The sequence below is a fragment of the Neopelma chrysocephalum genome, unplaced genomic scaffold (genome assembly GCF_003984885.1).
Source record: "Neopelma chrysocephalum unplaced genomic scaffold, ASM398488v2 Primary Assembly neopelma1_81, whole genome shotgun sequence".
NCBI lineage: Eukaryota > Metazoa > Chordata > Aves > Passeriformes > Pipridae > Neopelma > Neopelma chrysocephalum.
Genome location: NW_020897743.1, coordinates 6,221,433 through 6,238,784, shown reverse-complemented (window position 1 = coordinate 6,238,784; position 17,352 = coordinate 6,221,433). Strand labels below are relative to the sequence as shown.

At 40.1% G+C, this 17,352-nt stretch overlaps 1 protein-coding gene across 6 annotated transcripts in view; it reads right to left on the bottom strand.

Moving 5' to 3' along the window:
- The window catches only part of AFF2 (AF4/FMR2 family member 2), a 336,322-nt gene extending 319,009 nt beyond the window's left edge, over positions 1-17,313 (bottom strand). For all 6 annotated transcript variants that reach the window (XM_027690474.1, XM_027690479.1, XM_027690477.1 and 3 more), the window contains exon 1: positions 17,176-17,313. In XM_027690474.1, the coding sequence (XP_027546275.1) occupies positions 17,176-17,222 (47 nt within the window). In that variant the 5' untranslated portion in view covers positions 17,223-17,313. The remainder of the gene's footprint in view (positions 1-17,175) is intronic.
- Positions 17,314-17,352: the final 39 nt, after the last annotated feature.

Below are 17,352 nucleotides of genomic sequence, written 5' to 3'. Positions count from 1 at the left end.
AGCTGCATTCTAATTTCTCAACAGTCAATTTACTACCTTATATATTTTAAAGTAGGGGGTTATTTGCACGTGTATGTGTCAGTAAAATGCAGCTAGTTTCGTGACCATTATAAGCAGTTAATGCTTCCTCTTTTCACTGGAACAGGTGGCATGCACGGGGCAGAAAGCACACAGCTATTTTTAGCCCATGTGCATCAAAACTAACTGAGGTACCACTCCAGCCCCATTCACAGCGAGATTACAGAGTCTTAAAACACTGCACAAGCCCCATGATATATTTGCCTTTTGTTGGGTTGGTGGGAGACTGCTTTGGGAGTGTTTTTGGGAGGAGAATATTATTCAGCAAGAATGAATACAAAAGTCAGTCTCTAGAGGCAGGATTAAGGTGACAGTAGCTATCAAGTATAGGAATAACGGAGACTAAAATACTCCAACTTCTTTCTTTAAGCAGCAGAGCTGTTTGCCTTACAAATGAGCATCATGTTTCCTGGATGGAAAAGGGGGAAAAGAATTAAAACACCTTAAAAAGTAATAAAATGTAGCTGATAAATGACAAAATCCAATTGCTCTTGCAGCATGTTATTGTGTGACAGCTCTCCTGATAATTAAAATGAAGAGGTCATGTCCACTAATGGCAATGTCTAATTACAGAATACATAAAATATACTATAAATATTCCAGCATTTCCAAAGAATGTCTGTGACATTTATCACTAAGAGGTATCATGCTTGCTTCTTCCATGTCCATTTCCATGTCTATACTTTATAATATTGAGTATTTAAACAGGAATTGCCCTCCTCACAAGGTAAAAGAAGAATGCTTTAGTACTGATACTGTTTTGCTTGGCCATATGAAAGATATTTCAAATACCTTTATGTATCTTCACAACTACAACTGGAACTCCACATCTACCCTACAGCCATCACACTGGTGGTTGTTGCTATTTATTATCCAACATTTACTACTGTAATAGTGTCTGGAGACTAAGCAGTTTTGCCACACTACTGTGCCATGCAAATATGTGACAAATGGCTACACAGGGATTTTACTGCAGTAGGAAAACTGTAAGAACTAATTGCCCTTGCATAAAGCATCACAGGATGGGAGAAAGGCCGAAGATATTCTGAAAACCTTAAGCTCTTCTATTTTAGGAGTAAAATTTGAACACTATAAGCCTCGCCAAAATTCAAGGGTTAAAACCACAGATATTTATTTTGTTTTGAAGCATGCTGTCACTGTGAACACAGCAGCTAAGCAATTCGGCACCTGTCAAGTCTAAACTATTCTCTATTTAACCAGAATTTACATTTAGTTCAGTCAATTAATATAAGCCTTATCAGGTTCATGATAATTAGCACACTTATTAACAGCAGTAACAGCAGCAGAAATGGTGTCAAAGAAGAGCTTTGTTGTAGTTGGGTTGTTACCACCAGAGACTTCTATCTCTATCTGATCTTACCTAGTGATCTACTTGCTCTTGTACTGCCAAGGAGACCCACTTACTTCGCTCTTAAGCCAGACAAATTACTGTGACAAGAAGCAGACTTAGGGTAGCTTCCATTCACAGATCACTTTAAGTACTTTACAGGTCATGTGCTATTAAACTACTTGCTTTACCAATTTCTTTTGGCTTATCCAAGGCTAAACTGTTTTAGTTGGAGAGGAAGGTTATTTTTTGTTTTCTTTTTTTTTCCTCTCTGTTTTATTTTAACCATGCATTTGTTGTAAGCTTCTTGTCATTATAGTTAAGGGCTGTTGGACCAAAAAATAATTTCAATCAATAAAAGAAAAACCATCCACTTCTGCTTTCCTTTGCTTCAAAGATATTGTTGAAGTGTACTATAACACATGCAGACTTCTTAAAGCAAGTATCACTTGGTGCAATCAATAAGGGCACTTTTAGGTAATTTGTTTTAAGGTAGTCCTTTAATGCCATTAAAGGGCAGGTACAATTTAGACTCTTCCCACAGAAGACGCCCTCTTGCCTGTCAGCCCAGAACTTCAAGGATTTTGACAAGAATTGTCAAATTCCAGATCACTGTTTCTACACATATACACTTTTTTTGTGACTTTCTCTTGAGCTGCAGGGTCACAAGGGTATAATTTACAATACAGAGTAGTGTTTTAACAAAACAGTAACTCAGAACACAATTGCCATTTTTTTTCCCCCAACTTGAACTAAGAATTTTCCTTTTCTCCTAAACTCAGAACCATGAAGCCATACAATTAGTCCAAATTATTTTGAGAAAAAGGCTAAAAGTTAATATACTTGGACAAAATTAGCCACTGCTTTAACAATGAAGGGAGTATTGGGCTATCCCTTCACCTATCACTCTTCTTAACTATGTGACATTAGATAAGACCTGAAAAAAAATGAAATCCATAGATTGCACTGTGTGGAATATTCTACAGGCAGGGAGTCAACTTTGTAAAAGGTGAGACAGTGCTATAAACCAAGAGTCAAATTGGAATTTGAACCTTAATTTTAGATTCCTAGGTTTTTCAATGTTCAAGACACACCTCTAACATTAGTTTAACATTCTCTAGTTTTGTGAGAGTAGCTACAAAAGGGACAATTTAATACAAGCTGAGCTGAACTGTAGTGAAGGTGTTTCCAGGCTACATTTTTAAGAACATACTTGAAAGACTGGCAGAACAATCCAGTGCTCTGGTATTTTCACAAATTCAAAACAATGAGATACTTAAGAGTCTATTCACCAAAAAAAAAAAAGAAAAAGAAAAAATGAACAGAGGAAAAATGGAGACTTAAATGTCTCTAAGTGGAAGAAACATTTCCCATTTCAACTTTAGCACTTTACTAGTGACACAGAATGAAAAAAGTGCTTGTATATAACCCAGACATGTCAGCAGTGAAATGAATCTCCAGGCTGTGCAATGATCTAAGAAAATCTGAATGGGCATATGGGAACAGCTCATTTTGCAAGACCTCCAAAACCAACCTACTGATAAACACCGGAGGGTGCCTGACTGCCTGCATACTCACATGCTTATTTGTTGTTATTCTTATTCATTACTGAGTCATTATTATTATTTAAGTGCCGACAATGCACTTGTGAACCAGAACAGATGCAAAATATCCTGTGCTAATGAGAAAATCAAAGCCTTTCTTATATTAGCAATTTCATATTATAGGATCTCTTTATTTTTGCCAATAAAGCACAAAAGTAATTAATACAGCAATATTTTCTTATTGTTCATGAGTAAAGCAAGTAAAACTGCTCAGATTCTGCTTTGGCTCTCCCCCCTACCAGCACAAAATACAATAAATACTATTGAAGAATTCCTATTAGGACAAACAGCTGCCAAATAAAATACAACAAAAATCTCTCATAAAAGGCTGTTGTCTGTTTATTCAGAGATACAGTCAGTATTCCTCACTGAAAATAAACAGTGTGGCACTGCTCTTTCATATTTAAATACTTATGCTGTCTTATTGCTGTAACCATCTCACGGGATAATTTGTTAACCGAGGGCTGGAACCATGAGTCCAGCATCACCTCCCATTCCTGAATAGCAACTAGACCCATACGTAACTAGCACATGCTTTCCAGCCCTAAAATTATGCTACTACATATATAAGAGAGCTGACAATCTCATTTAAATAGCTGTGCATAAAGAAGGTACCATTCTCTGATAGCAGTGATGGATGTGTACTCCAGCCACGCGCAGCTCCAGGATGACCCCTCCAGCAGGCCAGGTTTGCTGGGAAGGCTCCCTGCAACGCCCACTTCCCCCAGTGCCAATGGAGTCACACACCAGCACATACTGGAGCTGTGTCTGCTGCTTATGACACGCACTTTTAAAGCAGGGTCAGAGATATTGGAGCTGCTTCACGTGTGTAGGTAAACCTGCAGCAGGGGATACTTTAACTGAGCTCAGAAAGAAGACACTGTTCCTTCAAGTAAGGCCAAATGGAAACTACCTGCTCTCAGCAAAACAACCTGTGCATACTCCCCAAATTTGGCCCCAGAAACTCTCCACCTCAGCAAACGTGACTGCACTTTTGAGGACCATTCTACATCATGGGAATGTATCACGACCAAAAAACACTTTCATGAGAACTAAAGGGTTTTTTCCCCTCAATTTCAGTAACGAACACGATTTAAGCACAAAATGACTCAGCCATGACTGCAGGGCTCAGGCAGCGAGTGCAGCATTGCTGCAGAGACAACGGCCAGCGCAGAGCAGAGCTCAGCCCTGCTGTCATTTCTCCTAAAACAAAGCAGGGTGGTGAACAATATTTGATTCCTACAGCCTTGTTGAAGAAGCTTGCTGGAGTCAGAGACGGGCCCAATCCTGCACTGGAGTCAAGTGGGTGTAATTCTGTATTAACTCTTGGGCAGCCCAAGGGTCCCTGCGAGGGCAGAGCCCAGCACGAGCCCCTCTGCCCACCCCAGCACTCCCACTGCATCTGCAACCAGAGCTTGCAGGAGGCTCCCTGAGCTAGAGAAGAGCCTGACTACACATTTCGTATCAAAATACTCCTACCAATTCCAAGTACGGGGAAAAGAAGCCAAGACTGAAATGCCAGAGCCAGTAAAACTGCAACATGTATCAACAAATGGAAATGTGAATGAAGAAGTTTTATCTTCAGCAAGTTCTCGGGAGAATTGAGTTCCTCAGAATCTGTTTTGACTATAAAAGCAACTAAAAGAGCTAGATAGTACTCCCTGTTCTACATAAAAATCCAAGAACACCTGACATTCAGAAGACCAAGTCTGGCCCTAAATACTTCATGGGATTAAATAAAAATGACAAGAACATTAAATACAAATAAGAAAACATCTATGAAAAGATCATCTGCTGCTCTGACTTTAAAGGTCTATATGGAAACAACTGCTAGTTGTAACAGCAGCATCCTGTCAATGACACACATTTAAACAAAAGGAATAAAACACACAAACAATAAGCCAACACTCCGGCAACAATGGATAAAAAAAGTCTAGATTGGTAATTTTCCATTAAATATTTAACTTAATAAAACCAACAACCACGCATTTGAACTGAAGAAGAATGTTTTTAAAACATGCGTGACAGATGAATGACAACTGACAATTCACATTTAAGTCCAGAGGAATGCCCAGCCTTCACGTCCTCTTAACTCAGCCATAAGTCAACACACTTCTCCCCGAGCGAGCGCTCGTGCCCACTGACGCAGGCACATCACTGAGGGACTGTGGGTGCTCCGGTACCTGCTCAGTCTGGCCACGCTGCTAAAAGCCATCATTTCCAGATTTTTGACAGTCACCCTTTGCCACATCCCCATTTGTTCTTGGCTGGGTATATTCTTGGCCCAGAACGTTTACAACCCCTGGTATTATCCCCCCCCCCAAAGCTGTGACGCATTCTTAACCACAGCTCTGAAAACACACTGACATTATAATATACAAACATGTACAGAAGATATACACACTCAGACACACCAGGGGATAAAACAGACTGGGAGGAAATGAGGAACTTTATGTTACTGTCTTTTCTAATGAGATAGAAAGTGGCAGATGTAAAGATTTCATTCAACTGACAATCTCTTTTATGATATGAATAAACTACTAAAACAGATTTAATCCTTTATAAAAATCAGATTATAAGAAGCAGACAAAATCACAACTTTATTCAATACGCCATCTTATCCAGTGTGACTAATGCATTATTTGTATGAAGTTAAAGTGGAGCGTTGGAAGGCTATGAAATAAATCAAATGCTCTACTTTATGTAATCTTAACAGACAGATCCCATTAGGATTCTACTATGCATAGCTGTTGGTTAAAATCATTGACCAGTATCCTTATAAATTAATCAACTGAGGTAATGCTGGCTTGGCTGTCATCGTTTGCTCCTAATCTACATTTAGAATTCACTTCAACTTTTCAAGCCCTTTGGAATAGGTTTATCAATTCTCTTGCCCTTGCTTCAGACATCCACCTAACCATTAACTGTTTACAAAAGACCCAGTACAATGGAACTGTATCTTTTATGTTCCTTTTCTTTCCACAGATATTAGAGCATATATTGACACTGCTTTATAATTAGTTAGAAAGATATTAAATCTTAACCAAACATTCTAGCCTGCCTCAATTTTTTTGATGAGACCTTTTATCACTGGAGTTGAATTTGCAGGCAGATTGTGTGAGTTTACACAAGCTAGAATCATTACAAAATCTAAAATAACCCTGATCTGGTTGAAACGCAGCTAGAAAAATATTCTTGGTTATGTGTATACAGGAGGAAAAAAGCCTCCTAGATATCAGGTTATTTGTGGAGCTCTAATGTGTTTTCAAACATATGACTTCTGTGTTACGTCTGTGTATTTTATGCAGTTTCTAGTCATGTTTGTTAGATGTCTGCATGTCATGTACTGCAAGATTCATGAGCAGTCTACAACCAGGCAAAATTCTCACACAACAGCTTGTCTTGGGTAATGGGGAAAGAAACAGCAGAGTGAAGTGACAGGGAAGTGTATTATTTATTATCCTGATGAGGATAACACCTAGTCATGGTCTACCATCCAAACATGCTCAATGTCCTGCTGATGGAGTTTATGATTCCAAATGAGCACACAGGTATTTTCCTCCACAAATATCAAAACTCTCTTTAATTATATCCCCTTATCTATGATCCTTCCATGTGCACACTAAAGAACAGCCAGTTTGGGCAAGGGCTTTTCAAAGAGAGAAGGAAAGGTTGAGCAGTAACAAAAATATTGCAATAAATTGCATAATGTTTCTGGAGCTCTACCACAGAGTAAACAAAGGTCATCTGCTCCTGAAATGGAGTGTGAAAGCAAGGGAAGCTGTAGCTAACTATGGTTTAGAGTTTACTAAATCAATGAAAAACTTCAACCAGCTGCAGTGGCCTCTGGCTCAGCCCTCTGGTGCAAATTTACTGGCCCACAGACAACTACCAAAGCCACAAAGACAATACTTCTAAGTATGTATGACACTAATAATCTCCCTAATTGCCTTAAAATGATACACAGGATTTCATTCCCTTCTTCAAAGGCACATTGTTGATTTCAGAAGCAAATTCCTCTGACACAGTCTATTAAAACACATATGTGCAAATACCCCCTGCTCTTCAGGGACATGAAAATAAAGATCACCAATTGTTTTTGCTGCCTGTTTTCCCTTGAAAGAAAGGACCTTAGAACAAAATTTTGCCCTGTATTCATTTTTTTCCAATCACAAGGATGTGCTCTTCCTAGCGCTTGCTGAACGCAACACAGTAATTTGTATCCCCAAGTGGTATAAATAGAAAGTATGTTCAGTCTAATAACATATGTGAAGAAAACTCATGTCCAGGGTTAGCCAACAAAGCAGCTGGCTCAAAGAGCAACAGTGCTTCTGAAAAACTGTGGATGTACTATTCAGTGAAGCATCCAAGACATGACATTTATTTAAGCTACAGCTGCATATACAAAGCTTTGCTATAAGATCTGGTAAATGGCAAGTCTTCTGCAGTAACAAGATGGTTCTGTCTCCAAAAGGTCCATGGCCTTCACTGTCCAGCTGAGAGGAGGGCAAATTACATCAAGTATACACACCATAAATAAATTCTGCCTTTCAGAAGAGTTTCTCTGCCTTGATTACATTCTCTTGCAGATACGCTCTGCCCAAGTCCCACCATTTCTCTTTACAGGCTTGCCTTTCCCTTACTAATATATCTACCTAGGTTTCTGTCTTCCTCTATCACTGTAAACATTCATAAACATTAAGGGACTTAACCTCATCACACCCCCATGGAATAGGAAAATATACCCATCAGAGTTGGCAAGCAGTGAAGTGGAACTCAGCTGCCAGCAGTCCTGACCAACACAGAGTCCTTCTGCAAGTCACTTTGCTCCTCTCTTTCCACTCCCCAATGTATAAGAAGGGGTAATGACAATGACTTCTCTGAAAAATGCCTCAGTCTACCAGCAAAATTCTGAGGTGTTATGCTTCTCACTTTACAATATTGCTTGAAGGGTCTGTAGCTAGAAATATCACCCCATTTTTCTAAACACGTGTATGTCATCAGCAAAAATGTTGCATTCAACACAAGGATCTCTGTGCATCAGCTGTGTCACAGACAATCAACACTGTTTACTCTTCTTGTAGGTAACACTGTACAAGAAAGCTAGTGAAGGGCTATATGGCTAGAGTGAAGTTCAGAGCAGAGAAAATGTCAAAAAGAGTTCCCAGCTGACCCCCAGGAAGATGAAAAAGTGAGCAGAAAGACCAAAGGCAACTACACAGCTGGCCCTTCCCTCTCATGCTTTGCACCTGAGCAAAAAAAAAAAAGCCAAATTACCACAGATGTAAATATCATTGCCCCACTTTGAGAGACACCAACTGACTTTCCAAAGGCAGTGAAGCAGCCAGATGCAGTAAGAGAATCTCACCAGTAAGAGAATCCATGTTCTACTCCTAAAGACATATTCACCTTGATTTCACAAACTTAAAAATGAGGACAACTCTTTCAAGTATTACCAAAAAAAAAGCAAAGCAACTTAGTTCCTTCTCCAAGCAACCACTACCCTGAGCCACTGGCCAGTGCCTCAATCCCTTCACCTATCCCTCTTCAAAGGCTTGGTGAAGACAAATAGGCTTTCCAATGTGCAACGAAGCAGAAAGCCATGAAAATCAAAGGGCTGCTTTTTTGAGTAAATATGAGCTCCAAAGCCATTGTCCTCTCCCACAGAGGAGATCTATGAAAATGCTTACCATAGCATATGCACAGTATTCTTTACAGCTCTGCCTCCCTGCTGACCACCAGCCCCAGGGCCCAGCCCGCCTCCCATTACAATTGGCTTCACCACACCCACTGACTTGTATTGGAACTCTTTCAGGGACCCTAACTAATGACTTTTTAAACACTTGTAGACAGAAGAGATAATTCCTCATCATTATTCTTCACAGGGAACACCAGGAAGAATGTCACTCCATTGTTCTACAGGAAAGAAACTGGAAGAAAAATCACCCCCCACTTTCAAAAGAGCAGCCCAAAGTTTTCATACATGAGTTGGCTCCCCCAGGCTAAGGGTATCTCACCTGAGAGTTCAGGACAGGGACCTAAAACGTGTGCAACCTTCTGAAATCATCTCACACGCTGGCACCTATGCAAAGAGGTCCATAACCAGCAGACACATTTCTTCCAAGTCTTGAATACAACATTCTCAAATATAAGCATTGCTACCGAAAGCAGCATAGAAACAGACTCACCTAAACAGCACATTACTGCAGGATCTTAGTTTCCATCATGGCACGAGACTGAAGCAAATGGGACCTGGCAACCATAATGATATTTTATATTTCCCGATTTTATATTTAAAAGCTTTGCATTTGCTCTCTTTACTGACAGTTGTTTGCTTTTTTCCTCACAAGTGAAATCATGACCTAAACCAGTAACACAGTAAAGGATGACAAAAAAAAAAGGCAGTAGACCTACATAATGTACTGCTACCCTCAGACACAAAAATATTTTAAATAAAAAACATCCCATTGAGAAGCCACCTTCTCAGCACAAATCATAAACCACCTAACACTGCTCTGTTTTTACCTGGGTTTACTTTCAGGTGTCTATCATTTTGTAGGATGCAGATACCATCAGTCATCATAAGGGCCTACACTTGGATGTCCAAGAAAACTCAAACTACAGTTGAATCCTGACAACAGTCCATGCAAAGTGCCAAAAGGAAAAAGCACTAGTCTCAGTAGTAAGCCATCTGCAGGTTTGAGCCCCAGGCACTGAAAGCAATGTAGAGCTAGAGAATTTACTCATTCCACAACACCATGTACACCCACAGCTATACAAAAATAGCTATTATAATACTTGTCAAAGGAACAACTGAGTGATTTTTAAGTTGGTGCTCTATCTTGTTTTCTTCTTTGCTGGTTGTTAATACCCCACCCCTATAAATACATATAATTATGAGTGGGCTATTCATGTCTTACTATAACTGGTAGCACCATGCAGCATCTGAGTCAGGAATCTGAACTGCTGACTGCAGCTCCTCACTAAACAAGATTTACTCATCACACGTAGTAAATGGCATTCCCCATTCTCTGCTCCACCTACAGTAAATATCAGCTTCCAGTTGTGGTACCATCTCCAACTCTCCTTAAAACTCATCATCCCAAATCACAGGGAGTAAGGACTCAGTGACAATCTCCAGTAAAAACACACAAACTGCCGAGGTCACAAAGAAAAAATTCCCCAGGTAGAGTTTTCCTCTCTCAGTGGCTTGATTTGAACACATTCATAAAACATTATTAAAACATGATATAAAGTTTTACTGACGAAACTATTTACTAGACCTTTGCTTAAAAGTCATAATAATTTATGGTGTTGATCTGCTACGTACAAGTTGAAAAGCAGTCTCTTCAGGATAAAACAGTTTGTAACAGCTGGGAAGCTAACTGCTGGAAGTTTTGGTTTATTCTCTTACCTCAGTTCTCTAGTTCCACATTATTTTTCAGCAGTATGAGCCCAACCTTGTAAACCCAACGCATTGATTGCACTCAACAGCAGTCCTGTTGAAATTCAGGAGCAATACACAATTCTTACAAAGTTTCTGCAAGACAGGACTCCAGTACAAAGTAGTTGAAAACAAGTTCTCCAGGCCATTCCCTAAAATCTTTCCTCACAAATGCAGATTTAACATCACATGCCCTTTGTGAGACTCTTCTGTCAAACAACTGTCTTGTTAGAAGTTACTCAAAATGGAGCTTAAAAGCTACTGACACACACACTGCCATCCTTCCTCTCATTTTTTAATCTCTACAGTTGTCCATTAGTCAGGAGTAATGTACCTTCTGACCTCTGACCAAAGCTATTAGAACAATTTAAACAAATATTTTGGTTACAAAGCATCAATACAGAACATTCAGTAACAATAAAAAGATGAAAGACCTGTCTTTTCAAGTCACTGTTGTGACTTCTTGACCATACTATACTATGAGTGGTCTGGAAGGTTATATTAACTTGACACCTTACTTGATTTACTATCTCCTTTTTCAGTGCTTAAGAAAGAATTTGTAACACAGCAAAACTCAGAATTGCGGCACATTTTCAGTTTTCAGTGTTAATAGATGTTTGATGGCTTTAGAAAATCCATTCTGTTAACTGCAATCGAGAGAAAAGACTCAAGCTTCCCTCTCCATTTTTCCTTTCTTTCTGTAAAAGAAAGGCAGTAAATTTGAATTAGACAGGTTCAGAATTGGGCTCTGAGGAGTTTTTCCACATGCATAGCAATAGGCATGTGCAAAGTGCCTCGCTGATCCTGGTCACTAGAGAGTTGCTCCATATTGATGAAGTCTCCCTTTTGGCCAAAACAGGGTCAAATCCAGCACTCTCTGAAGTCAATTGGGAGCACCTCCATTGGCATCACTGGCTCCTGACTCGGGCCCAAGCTGGAGGAAGACATGGGTACTTTATGGTATTTATTATTTACATTTAACAAGCATCCAGAAGCCAAATCCTTCAAGTCCTTGCCATTAAAAAAAAAATCATTACCCCAAATTAAAGGCACAGGGAAAAACAGGATAGGGTCTCTCTGTTTAGATGTTTAGTCCACAGACTTCATGGGTTTAGTGTATAAAAAGCGTCCTACAATTCCTCTAAATTTTTTTTAATAAGATTTAATATTTGCATTCTTTCTGGATGCCCAGTTATTTGTGAAATCATGTAAAACTGCTGATAGGTCTCAGGGAAATGGATGTGTATACAGTCAAAAATAACATCAGCTTTCATTACCACATACATCAAAAACTGGGGTTTAGTCATTAGTAAAGCATGTTGAGCATTTTGGGAGGGAACAAGAACCCAGTTCAGTACAACTTAATTTGAAATCAGAGTTGTTTTAATAGGACCACTTCTGTGCTTAAAACCACATACCTGCCTATGGACCCTTCTCTATTAAGGCCCACATGCTTTTTCTAAGTTTTAGAGCCGATTTCGTCCCATCTCACATGTTGGGAATTTTGCTCGACTCGCATAAAAACAGAATTTGGGCCTCATACACAAAAAGCATCACAACACTCCTTCCACAACGCTGAAGCACAAACCATCTCAGTCCTCAGCACAAAAAGGCCAGCAGTGCCCAGCCATTTTTTCAAAGACCATTTGATGTATTTATTTAACTTAATAGTTTACATAATGTCACATATCCCCCTTAACTTATTTAGCTACATTCCAGGTTGCAGAAACAGTCCTGTCAGACAGACAAAAGGAATCATTTTGCTTGACTGAAGGACCTGCATCATAGTACCATCTCTTACTCAAAAAGAAAAGCCCAAGCAATATAATTGGCATTCACGTTCAAAGCACTTAAATGCTCTGAAATTCTGCCTGGCTTCAGAATAGCTGAACAATATCTGAAGTATCTATTCTCCGTCCCAATTTGTATATTTTAAAAGTCATTAAATTCTTGAATGAATCATTAGGAAAACAATTCAAATGCTGTTAAACTGATAGTAATTTTGCCTCATAGGATAGATGTGAGCTTAATGTTTGCAAACAGCCAAATTCTTTTAAGATTTACACTCCATGGAGTTCAATATCAGCCAGGGAAGAATTACTAAATCAGGATCTACTTCAAGTACAGGTTTTGGCCCAAGACTATTTTTGGTCTTCCTCAACTGCTTGTTTTGACAGCATCTAATCCCCCTCACACACCCACCAGCAGCCACACAATCCATCCATTTACACTTCCAAAGCAAATTGAAAATGAAACATTTTCAAATAATTACTCGCGGATGTCTGTAATACAAATCCAAAAAGTAACTGCAATTCAGCTGTAATATTTCTTAGGGGGAAGAAAGGGAGGGGGAGAAAAACCTTACAGAATTCCATTCAAAATAGGACTTTTTCCTATACTGATGCTCTCACCGTCACCCCCCAAAAAATTTAAAATAAAAAAAAAACACAACAAAAAAAAAATCACCAAAAAATAAATCTAACTCCCAAAGAGCCTATCTACTCTATTTCACACATTCCCATTGGAAACACAACCCTGTTTCCACATTCAGAAGACTTTTCATTGAGTGAGTTATTACACACCCTGGTGAAAGAACAGTAACTGAGAAGGTCTTCTGCAGGGGCACAAGGCAAAGAGGGAAGGGGGAAGGTGGGTGAAGGGGGAGAAATAGCCAAGGCTGGAACTGAAACAGTTCACCTTTGTCTGGAGAGCAGGATCACCCCCTCCAGGTTGAGCACTATGTTGAAAGAGCGCGCTGCTGTGGCACGCAGAGTGTTTCTGCACTCACACAGGAGAGGAACCTGGCCCACAGATGGCCTGTTCTCAGCTTTGTCAGCCACAAACAGACCTTTGAACTTTCTATTTATATAACAGTTTAGTGAGTTTAAGCCTCTTCCTGTATAACTGGCAGTTTGCTGGTTTTGCTGTAATTAGGCTACTTGTGATACATAATATAAAAAAGAAAAAAAAGCCCAAGAGGCTTGTTTCTCTGCAGTGAGAAGTCTTCCTCATCACAACCACACATCTAAGATGACACTCTTACCTGATCATCTTATTTCCCTTTGCCAGGTTTTAATTTACATACCTCAATATGAATTCTTCCGCTAAGTATTTTCTCAACTGCCACTTTTTTAAAGATTGGAGGACTTCAAAATATTAATACCAATGACAATAAATAAAATATAAGCCACAAATCTCTCTGCCTTTGTTTGTGCTAGTGAGGAGGTATATATATATTCTGGGGTGGTTGGGTCTTTGTTGGGTTTTGTTGTTTCCCAGCTGCTGATTAATGACACCACCTTACTCCGTAAGCAGGTTCAAATCCAGCCACATGGTCCCAGGACACAGCAAGATTTCATTTACTTGGTTACCACAGACAAGCGTGGAAAGTGATTTAAAAGATGAAATTTGATTTTTAACAGCAAGTGGTCCCCTTGGTGCACACAGGCATTCAAGCTTTTCATTATATCCATCTCCCCTCCTTTCTCCCTCACAGAATAGCTTGTATTAAATGCAAGCCCAGGTGAACATTTCTTATTCATCCAGGATTCATAGCAGACTTCAGCTTTGGCCCCTTCATCTCATCCCGAGTTTACATTCCTTTAAATTGTTTTGGGTATTTTTCAGTTTTTCAAGTCTGGAAAAACATCCATGGGGATATTTGTGGCCTTATTTTACACATTTTACCCAAGTGTTAACAAAATCCCTGACACCAGCTCTCGGCTGCCCTCCCAACCACTTTCTTGATGAAGATTCAATGAAACACCCCATTCTTGTACTACTGTGATCTCTCCTAATATAGGAAACTAAAGGGCTGATTGTGCAGTTTGTATCAGGACAGAGCTCCCACTAATCATCCAAAATGCCAGGTGAGAATTTCAGCACACATGTAGTGACACCACATGTTGTAACAACCACAGCTCTTGACAAAGTACATTTCAAGAAGGGACACAAAAATGTACCTCCACTGGAGGCAGGGGGAAATCAACTGTATTTTTCCCATCAGCCCAAAACTTTTGGGAAGTCATTTCCTGGTATAAAGGCAAAGCAGAGTAAGTTTACCTTTGCATCTTTTCATCAGATTAAAAAAATAATTCTGCTTAAGCTATAAATATTTTTTTAATATATTTCTCAGGCTAACAATGTTTCTGTTGTAGTTTGCATACAGATAATATAGACACCCACACACCCAGTAGGCCCCAGCTTGCCTTCTTGGCGACTGCAGCACAGATTAGCAGAAGTTTTGGGTTTGCAAGGAATGCAGAAGAGGGTCCCTAATTGCTTTATAAATGCTTGTGAAACACGTTTTACAAAGGCCAGCTTACAGGCAGACGGAGGACAGCTTCGAAATAAGCAGCAGCAATTCACACATCATGTTATATATACTTATTCGTAAATACTATCAAGTAACCACACCGTTATTGATACACAGACAAAGTTAATAAACCTTGATTGGGTGAGCATGCACATTTCTGGGTGTGTAGGGATGGTATATATAACAGCTTACATATATATATATGTTTATGGATAGATGAGCTAAACTCAGCTCTCTGTAAGCTACGCAACTACTTGTCAGAGACAAAAATATTTACGTGTATTATAAAATACATGTCACGTTCGTGTATACATGTAGATTACGTACCCATATATTATATACATGTGCACTTGCATACACTAATTGGATTACTAAAAGCTAAACCCAAATTGACCTCAGCAATAAGCAATTGTGTGTGAACGCCTGCATCATATAGAGAGTTTGTGCACATATCAAACAATTTGAAACAGTCAAAATAAAAATGTTCTCTCCTCACGGACCTTAAAAACAAAACATTTTCACGGTACGAAAGCAAGCAAATGGAATTTCTAGAACAAGTGGCGAGATGTTCATATTTTATGGAAAAACAAAAGGACAAGACTTCCCTTCTTTCTGATGTACATCTCTAAATCCACATAAAACCATAGTCAAATGAAAGTAAGTTATTAAGCAAACACTAAAACTCAATACCTATAATGTGCTTAGTATTTAAACTACACCCACATATTGGGTTGTAACAGCTTTTATTAAATTAATGATGTTACCCACATTATAAATTAGGCAAACTGTATGCAAATATTATTTGAGTGGTAATACGGTGGTTATCAGTTGTCTGCAAAATAAATTAGTGTAGCAGAGTAAAGATAGTGTGGTAGAAGCATAATATTTAATTGAGCACTAATTTTATTGTGATTATTACTTTTAAATAACAACAGCATGATTATTAGAAGATGTAATACAATGGTTTATGCAGAGCTGATAAAACACGCACATGATCCAAAACGCCTGCTAACAGATTAATATTGATACAGTGTAATTTACAGTTGCAAGGATTTACTCCAAATTGCTGTAAAATGGAACGTGACAGGTATTTGGTTCTGATTACCATGGATTTGCAAGTATTGCTGTTAGACCATGTCTGGCAAAATGATAGTTATTAACTAGATATATTATCTCTTTCCTAGACATACCTTTATATTATCAACTAAGTAAAGTAAACCCTCTGCAAAACACGAGGTCCAAATGCACATGTATACACACATATAATCTGTGTGACATTTAGAGATTAGGATCACAAAAAACAGTATTTTAGTCTCTTTCTTTCTTGGCAAACTGCACTCCAGCCTAAAAGCATTTAACAAAGCAGTACCCAACCCCTGAATTTCACCATGCATAGTTGAAGAATTATAAATATATTCGCTAAATTGAAAAGTAAAGAAAGAACCCATAAAACCAGACAAAGAATAAGCACAATCTCATTAACCAGCCGGGGAAGTGACTAAATACCTACCCAAATTCTAACTTTCCCAGCTACTTGTCACCCATCAAAAATTCCTTAACATTCACTTTGATAGCAAGTTTACAATACACTTAAACAGATGCACGGACCTTTTTAAGCGTGAATCTATTTGCAGAGCAATATAAACCTAAAATTCCACTCTTGGAAAAAAAAAAAAAAGGGAAAGAGAGGCAGGGAGGGGGAAGAAAAAAAGAGACCTGTTATAATATCACGGGCACTGATCTTCCCACTTCCAAAACTAACTTCAATAACGCTCCATCCAGAATAAGAAACCAGCAAAACCAAGCAAGAGAAGCCCCCCCCTCCCAACACCGATCAGGGCTCACAGCCGAACTGTGCCACACAGCAAAAACTACAGTTGCGGTTCTCCCCCGTGAAAAGGAACATTGTCAGTGACAGCAGTAAACACAACATTAGCAGAAGCCGCGATCCCGGGGAAACATCGCCTCCGCTGCACCGCTCCTCTGCCCGGGAGGGGGCTGCTGCTACCGCTCCCGCAGCGGCACCCGGCACATTTCGGCGTCCCGTCCTTCCCCCGCGGGCCAACTTCGCCCCCCGCCGCCGCCGCGGACCGAGCGGAGCTCCCGGAGCCGCGGCCGCGGAGCGCGCCCGGAGCCGCCCGGCACCGGCACCGGCGGCTGCCCCGGGCGGCCCCGCACCGCTGGCACCGGGGGCTTCCCCCCGCAACAAAGGCTCCGGCACCGGGGGCAGCGAGCAGGGAAGCGAGGAGGGAGGCAGCTGTGAGAAGGAGAGAGGGGTGGAGAGACACGGGGTGGCGGAGGGGGGGGAAAAAAGAGAAAAACCAAAACCAAAAAAAAAAACCCCAAAAAACAGCAAACCACCCACCCGAGGAAAAAAAAAACCTACCACTGCTGCTCTAAGTCCCAGTCCCTGAAAAAGTCGAATAGGTCCATAACGATGTGGTGGGGGGAGAGAGACTCAGAGAAGTGGGTTGCCCCCTCCCCTGCCGCCCCGCAGAGCCGAGCCGAGCCGAGCCGGCGCGGCTATCGCTGCCCGGCCCGCATGGGCAGCGGCGCCGCGGGG